Source organism: Galeopterus variegatus, unplaced genomic scaffold (assembly GCF_000696425.1).
Source record: "Galeopterus variegatus unplaced genomic scaffold, G_variegatus-3.0.2 Scaffold5920, whole genome shotgun sequence".
Classification (NCBI taxonomy): Eukaryota; Metazoa; Chordata; class Mammalia; order Dermoptera; family Cynocephalidae; genus Galeopterus; species Galeopterus variegatus.
In genome coordinates, this window is record NW_007732031.1 from 105,911 (window position 1) to 115,955 (window position 10,045).

General features: G+C 42.9%; 1 protein-coding gene across 1 annotated transcript; it reads right to left on the reverse strand.

Annotated features, from left to right (window-relative positions):
• Positions 1-1,245: 1,245 nt before the first annotated feature.
• Positions 1,246-9,841, reverse strand: LOC103605580 (sulfotransferase 1C4). Its single transcript, XM_008590199.1, has 7 exons — positions 9,508-9,841; positions 6,418-6,543; positions 5,826-5,923; positions 5,393-5,519; positions 5,101-5,195; positions 2,553-2,733; positions 1,246-1,741 (listed from the first exon to the last, which is right to left on the reverse strand). The coding sequence occupies exons 1-7, from the start codon at positions 9,659-9,661 to the stop codon at positions 1,629-1,631; spliced, it is 894 nt and encodes a 297-aa protein (XP_008588421.1). The 5' UTR covers positions 9,662-9,841; the 3' UTR covers positions 1,246-1,628.
• Positions 9,842-10,045: the final 204 nt, after the last annotated feature.

A 10,045-nucleotide genomic window follows, 5' to 3' on the forward strand; every position in this document is an offset into this window, starting at 1 on the left:
AAAGGATTGCTGCAAAAATAAAAGGTCTTGTCCAACAGAATGTGCTCTGATAACAGAAATGTTTTAGAACCTGCATGGACCAATATGATAGCCACTAGCCACATGTAGATACCAAGCAATTAATATTTGACTTGTGCAAATGAGGAACTGAATTTTAATTTAATTTAGTTTTAATTAACTTAAAATTAAGTAGCCACATGTGGCTAGTATCTAGTGTATTGGACAGCACAACTCTAGATGACAGCCATTATTAGGGACTGTCTACTCGGAATATAGAGTTAGCTTTTTATAATTTCCTTGACTAATATGTTCTATCAGCTACTTATAGTTGAGCATGTTATATGCTGTTTGTTCTGCAATAAAGTATATAGTGAAGTTCCTGTCTTGGAGAAAAAACATAATTGAAAATGTAAGTAAGCCTGAGAGATGATGTATCAATACAAGAGATGCCATCACACACGCAAATCTTAGTTACAGAAGAATTATACCAAATGTGTAGGATGTCAGAAGAGCAGGTAGGCTCATCTGATTGCTGTATTTGTAGGAGGAATCAGGTGGTTGTTAAAGGATGTTATACATTTTGCACAGATAAAAAGAAAATAAGGGACTTTGTAGGTTGGAGGCATGGTATAAATAAAACTAGGAGAGTAGTGACCTGCAAGATATCACCAGGGCCCAGTGAGTAAGCTAATGTGCTGAAAGATGAAGGCAGATTGGAAGATGAAATCAAGCTGGAAAGGAAGGTTGGAGTCACATGGTTAAAGCTGCCTTTGAATTCATGGCTAAAATCTTGGGCTTTATCTTCCAGGCAGTGAAAATTCAGAGTCATTGAAAAATTTTGGGCTAAAGAGCAACATAATCATTGTCTTCTTTCAGAAAAATAACCTTGCCGGATGTGTGATGAACCGAGACATGAGTTAGGAAGCTGTTACACTAGTCTAGGCAAGAGATAAGAGGTTTCTGAACCAGGCGGTGGCTATAGAAATGGAAGGAAAACAATGATTTTTAGATGAAATGAAGAGACTACACAGAGTGAAGCTGACAGATATTGCTGAGACATTAAATATGATTGCAGAGGCTTGGGAGAGGTCAGTCAAGAGATGACTCCAGGATTAGATCGTAGCTGGGGGTGGGAGTGTGAGTCCAGTTAAATACACAGGCTGTGAGCCAGAAGGTTCCAAGAGGGAACCCTGTCACCTGATGGTTAGTTGGGTACTAAGGAACTGCTGGAAGAAATAGTCACTATTTACACATTTTAGTAATGCATTTAATAATCAGCTTGAACCAAAACTTAATCTGAATTCTCATGTGAGGGGTGAGGCTTTTTAAATATACCAAGCACGTGATCTGCAGTCAACTTGAATATGACGGTCATCAGCAGTGACACCTGGATCAGGAGCTGCTTATCGAGCCTCCCTCCCCCCCGGCAGCGCCCCTCTCTGCACCTTGCCCCCCACCTCTGCTGCTCCTCCACTGGCATTTTAAGTAGAGTGAACAGAAGCAACAGAAACTCGCCCGAGAACCTGAATCGGTTATCATTTGGTGTGAGTACCAAACTTTTACTGATTCTTCCCCAGTGTGCTGGGTAATAAATACCCTGAAGAGCACGTAGTTCTTTCTCTTTCCTACTACAGCTGGAAGTGGAACGTTAGACTGGTGTCCGCCATCTGCTTCTTGTAGTCTTCATCAAACCTCTCATTCTGAGCCACGGTGAAGTGATTCTTCCAGTCTCCCACTATCCCTGAAACACAGCCACACGGAGAGAGTCAGCAGCGGCGGGAGGGGCTCCTGTGTCTCTGCCACCCTGTCACTTTCTGCTCCTGCAGGGGAGAATTCCCTGCCTGACCCGTGGGACGGGGAGAGCCTGCTGCCCCGGCAGCCTCATCAGCGGGGAACGAGACCAGCGTGGCAGACGCAGGCCCGAGGGGCTCTCGTGTCCTTCTCTCGTCCCTCGTGCTCAGCGGGCATGGTGGTGCTCCTGTCTGCAGCCTGTGCGCCATAGGCTCACCAATGACATTCTGCCTCGGGAGGTCCCAGGGCACACTTCGGGGGAGGCAAAGAGATCTTCCCGCTTCTCCAGTTGCAGTCCCTGTTACCTCTGCAGGTTTCATTTTTCTTACCCGCACCCATCACCCTGTGTACTCCTGCTCATTTAGCTGATCACTAGAGCATATTTTCCACATGGGAAAGATATTTTCTTTTGTTCACGGCTGCAAACAGAAGCCCCTCAATAAGTGTTTGGAATGAATGCGTCTAACTGATAGCATGAGAGCCTTCTATAAAATGGATCTTTTGCCCCACCTGACTGACTTCTGTATATTCTCATGTGTATTCTCAGCCAGACTCTGAGGATGGGGGGACAAGCGGTTGGGTTCAGACACTGAGCCACACTCTCCCACTGTTTTCATTTCATCAGTGGGCTCTCAAATCATTCTCCCACAATCATTTGTTGAACATGTTATTTTTTCTAGCCATACAAAAGAAAACTCCCCCAATACTCTGAAATATCGGGCAATTCTTTTAAGATTATGACCAAAAGAAAATATAAAAACCTTTTCTTATAAATGGAGAAATGGAATGATTCATCATTTCAGTAGGAATCGACGAGTAGTTTGCCATCGGATTCTGCTTCATAACGTCGAAAGAAGTGTGATGGATGATTTTATCCAGAACTCTGTCGTCTAGGCTCTTCCCAATAAAGTCTGCCAGCTTCCGAATTTCATGTTTTGGGTTCTATGATAAGAGTCAAAAGGAAAGTGAAGGTTGGATATAAAAGAGTTAATTTTAAAAGAATATTAAGATGGATTAATGACAGTAACCAGTAACATGTTATGAGTTAAATTTTTAAAAAATTTCCCTTACAAATGCCAAATTTTCCAGAAATGACTCATTTCAACATTGTGACTCACATCGTTCTCTTTTTATTAATTGGAGTTACTAAGGATTTTCCCCTCTTAACATGTAAGCAAGAACTGGGTAGGGTTAGTGAAACATTCACCAGACAATAACACACAGGGCCTGGTGAATGTTTCACTAGGGAATGTGTCAAGGGTTATTTCAAAAAGTCTTGCTCTAATTGGGTATGGGAGGGGGTCTCAGTCAGCTAAATGTCTAACAGGGAGATTCCACAGACTGGCGACAAGAACAAAGTCATTCCAGAAGCGTAGGGACAGAAGATTTAAGTCCTGACCCAAAGGAGGCTGTATGCTGTTTCTGACATTGATAGAAATGTCCTCAGATCATTGCAGTGGTGGCAGTAAGTGGTGGTATGAGGAAGGGGAAAGGTATTTTGCAAGGCCCAAGAGGCACCCATGGCTAGTCATGCTGGTGCCTGGCATAGTCAGGTGCTTAGGTGTCTCTGAGAGGACCTAGTTCCGGTGTAGCCAGTGATTGCTTTTCAGAGGGATATACAGCCCTGTGGAACTACTGCGGCTGTGGGGACCCCCTATCTCTGGGTGGGTAGGGAAAGTGGAAGGGTTTACCTGACCACTGTGGCTACGGTGAGCTTCTGATTTAAAAACTTGAATGTCAAAAGCACTTAATTTAATTGGCCTCATACAGACTAGGAATCAGAAAGTGTGCTGGGAACTGCGAGCTTTGTGTGAGCTACAGTCAGGGGACATTCCAGAATGGGATCACAGAACTATTTTCAAAGGCTTTCGGGACTTTGAAGTTACACGACTTGTTCTGATAAAGTTTCTTCCTGGCATTCATAATACAGTGGGATCTACCCACATAAAATGGTCCCATTTTCAGGGACACATCCTCCCTCTGACACTGCTGTGACACACGTGGTAGGCAAAAAACATCTGCATGGAGTCTTCCCGCTCTTCGTTTAATAGCAGCCTTTCTTCTGTGACTTCCTGGGCCTGTCACACCTGTCATGAAGGACAAACGCTTTCCTTATAATGCATGACTCCCACCATAACACTTTTTAATTGAGTATCTATATCTGGAATCCTCATATTAGACAATTCTCTGAATTGAGACAGTGCATGTACCTGCAACATATTCACTCAGGACATGGGCAATGAGGGGCTCCATTTTTACGCTTTCCTGTGATTTATTTTTTGGTGCCCTTTGAGGTCTTTCAATACTTTCAAACTGGGGTAAACACAAAGAAGGAGGGACTTTAATACTGATAATCTCATAGATTGTTCTGATGGTTCTTTGATCATGGTCCTGAGAATCCTAGAAATGTAATAACTTATCCATTTTTAAAAACCATATGAAAACAAATCTGTGTTTTTCTGGTACTATGTAGAAATAACTGGATAAGGCCCAGCAGTGACCGAACCTTACAGAAGTGCATCTAAACTGTGCTTGGCACTCAAATCCCCTGGGAATCTTGTAAAACTGCAGATTCTGGCCTAGCAGGACTGCAGTGATCTTGGAGAGGCCATGAAGGTAGTCTGTGAATCACCTGCTGAGTATCAAGACTTTCAATTATAAATTCTAGAACACAGAATATAATTCTTCATAAATCTCTGTATTTAGTGAAATCACAGAAAGTAGCCAATAGACTGTCATTTACAACAATCTTCTGTGAACATCAGCTCATCTCATCCTCAGACCTCACATGGGTAAATATTATTATCTCCTTTTTTTCACTTAAGAAAACTAAGTCTCCAAGATATTCAGTGTCTTTACCAAGAATAATTGACAGTGCATAGTAAAGCCAGAACTTGAATTCAGGAAGTTTGACTCTAAATCATCAGTATTTCCCATTACAGTATCATTTCTTAGACTGTTTCTTGAAATTATGATGTTCCAAAGTGCTCATTTAAAAAAATGTGTTAGAAAATATTTTCCCTTCTAAGTCAGATTTTAAAATATATATGTATGGGGGGGAAAAGCCATCATTCATATTTTGCAAGTATCTGTCCATAAGGGAAGTGTGCATCATACCCCAGAGCATCAGGAAGCTGCAGGTGGAACTATGTGGCCCATAAACTCGTGATCTCTCATGTGCACTTTGACGTATGGAGAGATGCAGCCAACGAAATGCAGCAATATACTGTTCTCTGCTTCAATCTGAGTCCCCTTGGGACTTAAATGTTTTATGGTCCAGTGGGAACACATTAATGGGACTGCCCTCACCTTCTTCATGTCCTCGTAGAAGAGGTAGAGAATGCGGTGTTGGTCTTTGGCTTCCCACCATCCTTTCACATGGTCATGCCAAGAGCCCCAGCACACTGGAAGATGACATAAAAACAGGACAGTGAGTTACGCAGGTCCAGCCAACAAATATTCCACTGACAGGAGAATTGCTGAAGAGAGGGAGAGAGTCACATTAAAGAAGGCAGAGCCACTGCTGGTCTAAGGAAAGGATTCTTTCCTTTCAGGGTGTTTGAGGATTTCCAGAAAAGGATACAAGGCTGAATTTTCTCACCTTTTCCAGCAAGAAAAGTCTCAAAATACTCTTCCCATGGTCCTGGAGCAGGAAGTGCTTTATTCATTCTTTGGAAATGGTAATAGGACACCATATTGTCCTTGGGATTTCTTGCTATGTAGATCATCTGGGAATGGTGCAAGGAAGGAACAAGCAAAAGCAGGGTTAGACCCATGCACAGTTATTGTCCAGACAAGTCATGCCTGGGAGGATACACTCCAGACAGATGAGCTTTTCTGATGCTGCACTCTTGGGATCCTGGCTTTTGTGGGAGATGAAAAGATTCATATCAATTTGCATATTGATTGTTGTGAAGTGTGGACGGTGTTTTTTTCTTTTTCTTTAACAGGTGAAGTGTTTTAAGAGGAAATGGATTGAAGATTCTCAAAGGTCATCCTAAGGAGCACAACACTGACTTCCTTTGGCTTTTTACCTTACAATTCTTCTCTAGGAAGGACGGCGGCAGCAGGTGGATGGGAAGATGCGTCTTCAGGGTCCGTGGTGGGGGCATGGCATTAGCTTGTTCCAACCCTGCAAAGTGGGTTTGTGGTCATTTTCTACTATTTTTGTCTATTTGCTTCAAAACCTTTCTGCCTTCTTTATCAACCATTCAAGGCTGCTGCAAGAGCACAGGAACTGTCTGTAGATCTGATCTGAGAGAATGCATCTGGCCCATGAACAGGCTTTTTGGCTAGAACGATTCCTAACCATAACAACCAACCACATAATTCAGAACCCAAAAAACTTAAACCCTTTTATTATGATTATCTTATTTGGGCTTATCCTTGTGAAGTAAAGTTAATTTCTAATTAAAGAATCAAAATTTAACCTGCTTTTATATGAACAGCAGCTCCATCAGAAAATGTCTTTAGTATAGACATGGCCAGACAGTTAAAAAATGACAAAACCACAAAACCCATCAGTAATTGTTTGAATGCCTAGAATTTTGAGGGTTTCGATTTGATAGTAAAAATTCCAAATGTATAGATTTAGGAGTGTAGTCAAGTGTGGACATTCATACTCACCAGATCCTATGGATGGGATTATCCATTCAATGAAAGGAAATCGTTCGTGGGTAGGTGCTCGTTTACTTTTCTCAACATCACCTTCATTTTGTATTAAGTCCACTATCTCCTGAGTCCATGTTGTTCCTTATTCCACACATGACATGAAGAGGCACAGGCATTTAGCAAACTGCATTCCTCAAAATCTGATCAAATACTTGTTACAACATCTCTGTAAATTTCAAACTAGGTTAATAATGGAATTCAGAATACATCATTTCTTATTTATATCTTATCTTATAATATGAATTTTTGTACAAATACTCCAATTTGGAGTAGACATTACATGGATAAATACACAGTTTATTTTTTCTGTCACAACCATTAATTTGGATTGTTATCCTATTGAGTCAGCTGTATTACCCGTAAGAAGGGCAGAATGAAAGTCTTTCTTGGCAGATTGTGATGTCCTGTGGAGTAATGACTACATGGTTTCAAGCATTCACTCTCTCACACACATGGCATGGGGCTGTCACACAGGAGACACTTAGCATACATTGGCTGAATGAATGAATAAATAAATGATTAGTGCCAGGGTTTGGTATTGACCATTAGCACATCGTATCCATTTTTACTCTATTCTCTGTTGTCTGTTTATGTCAAGGGCTGAAAGATTCTGAATGCTGTTTAGATTCTGCCAGTGAGAGACACTGGCCTGAGATTTAGAAGGCAGATGGAGGTAGAGGACAATCTTCCAAAGGCCATGGCCACTGATGGAAGCTCCAACAGATACAAATTTTGCAGTGGCAATTCCATATTCCTCAGCCTAGTGCCCAACCCAAGAAGCTGCATCACCACTGCCACCATGGCCACAGGAAGAAGGGCCTGTCCCCAGCTTCATCTGTCTGTGTCCTGCACTGATCCTGATTGCTACAGTGCTACCAGCTGAATCTTCACCCTTTAAGGAAGATCTGTTATGCCAGATGTTCTGATGAAATACAGGTTGGGAGGATGTCAGGTTATTTTAGGATGGCTTTTCGAATCCCGATCTGGTGGATCTTTCTTATATTTTCTGGAGCAACTCTCATTATAGACTCTTTCTCATTCTCTTAGTTCAGTGCTTTGGAAGGTCTACGATAAGGCAATAGGGTAGAAAACAATTAAAAATTACATTTTATGTCCTAGATGAGATGGTCTTCTATGTCTCCTGACACCAACTTTCATCACAGGACAAAGGACCAAAATGTCTTTAGCTGTCTCCTCAAAGCAAGCGCCTTTTGTGCTAACTTTCTGTGTTTACTATGAATTTACAGCCATGGCTCATGTGAGGGCAGGTCCTAGTGTCACCAGAGATTCCAGGATGCATGGAATGACTTCTTAACCCATTCTCTAGAGGTCAGTGATTCTACGGTGTGTTTTTTTTCTTGGCTCATTCACAGAGTGTTTGTTATCCTTTTAGAAACTTAGGGTGGACTATTGTTGTCATCTATGCACGTTTTTTCCTCCCTCTAATCAAAACAGCCTTCATTAATGTTTAAGATTTTAGTGATGATTAGATGTTACTTTAGATGGCAAGTATTTTATTTTTAGTGTGCTTTATGAATAGCTTAAACACCATTAATACCATGGAAATATCTAAGTGAACAAAATCCTAATGCTCACATTTGGCAGGTGGAAAAAAATGATTATTAAATTCAATCAAATCGAGTTGTGGATGAAATTAAGACAGTGAGATATGATCCTTGCCAGTGGCTACTTATAGACATTTATATTTAGAAAAACTGAATCCTGAACAGCCTCCTGATGATGAAGATTGGGAAATCTGGACCAATGTGAAACCGATGGACTAAGAAGGCCTCCGTCTGCCCACAGAGTCCTCTTTTAGGATCCTGAGAGATTAAGACATAAGAGGAACACAATCTCAGAAAATGCTCAGGTGAGATTTTTGGGGTGTGTGTGTGTGTGTGTGTGTGTGTGTGTGTGGTGTGTGGTGTGTGTGTGTGTGTGTGGTGTGTGGTGTGTGTGTGTGTGTGTGGTGTGTGGTGTGTGTGTGTGTGTGTGGTGTGTGGTGTGTGTGTGTGTGTGTGGTGTGTGGTGTGTGTGTGTGTGTGTGGTGTGTGGTGTGTGTGTGTGTGTGTGGTGTGTGGTGTGTGTGTGTGTGTGTGGTGTGTGGTGTGTGTGTGTGTGTGTGGTGTGTGGTGTGTGTGTGTGTGTGTGGTGTGTGGTGTGTGTGTGTGTGTGTGGTGTGTGGTGTGTGTGTGTGTGTGTGGTGTGTGGTGTGTGTGTGTGTGTGTGTGTGGTGTGTGGTGTGTGTGTGTGTGTATGTGTGTGTGTGTGTGGTGTGTGTGTGTGTGTGTGGTGTGTGGTGTGTGTGTGTGTGTGTGGTGTGTGTGTGTGTGTATGCACTTGATTTTGCAAGGAGCAAATGTGTGTGCACCTTCAGTGTGGGTCGAATACTGTGATTTTAGTAGATGGGTAGAGATGCAGAACTACCTGTAGAGGACAATTTGCCCCGGCTCATCCCAAACCTTTTATGATATAGTGGCCGGTCTCAAGTCAGTCTTACTTCTACAGACAACTTAGTTAAACTGAGTATTGAAATAAGGGGGTAGGTTCACAACTTACCGTGAAGGATGCTGAAAATCAGAAAACCAGTTCCTGGACCCTGAGTTGGGAGGGCTTCTGAGGCTGCTGAAGTGAAATCAGCATCGCAGCACCAAAGCTCCCCTATTTCCTTCCCAAACCATTCTCAGAATCCCCTTTCTAGCTCCCACATCCAAAGCAGCCTTTTACGAGACCTAGGATCAGTGCCTGGATTGAGAACAAATGTGATAACCAAGTGTACCCTTTCACTCCTGGCTGTTCTGCTCTCTCCTGGAGAAGCAAAAAATACATGTACATCGTTGGAACGATTAAATTCTTAAAACGTGTGGGTCACTTTAATATTGCTTGTGTAGTTTCAGTTTCCGTAAGTAACTTGTCTTAACCATATCGCTCTGCCCAGGAAGCAGTTTTCCACTCAAACCCAGTCCACTGTCTTCCTTCCATTATTCCTGTGCCCTGTCCACTTACCTTCCTGTCCCGCACCTGCACCCCAGCCCTTCCACCCACCTGCTTTAGGATAGGTAGAAATAAGCAGGTCATCAGGTTTGGCTTGGAAGTTCCAGATCTGATCCCAGTTGTCGCAAGTAGGTGTGGGTTGAAGAATTCCCCTCACGTAGTCGACACTCAGGCGCTCTGTCCCATCAAATTTAAAATTCTCCATCTTGCTGAAAGCTATTAGTGTCAGAAATCAGAGCCCTGTTCCAGACCAACAGTTATGTCTCAGTCAGCGCATGGATGTATTCTTGATATGGTGCAGACAATGCAACACTCAGAGCACAGGGCCTGTCTGGGACAGCCTGGTGCCTGCGGGTCCAGGTTGCAGGGAACTGGAGCCCTTGTTTACGACTTGGTTCACAGGCATTTCCCTGATGAGCCCCAGCGCTCCTCCCACCTGGCTGTGATGTCACATCAGAGGCGTTCACGTGTCCTGAAGCCTGGGCCCTGTTCCAGCGCTGCTGTTCTGTGTCAGTAGCATGAGCGAGTGCTGTGTTGTTAGTATCCATGACATAGTTCACAGACGCTTCATTAATTGTTTCTTCTGGGA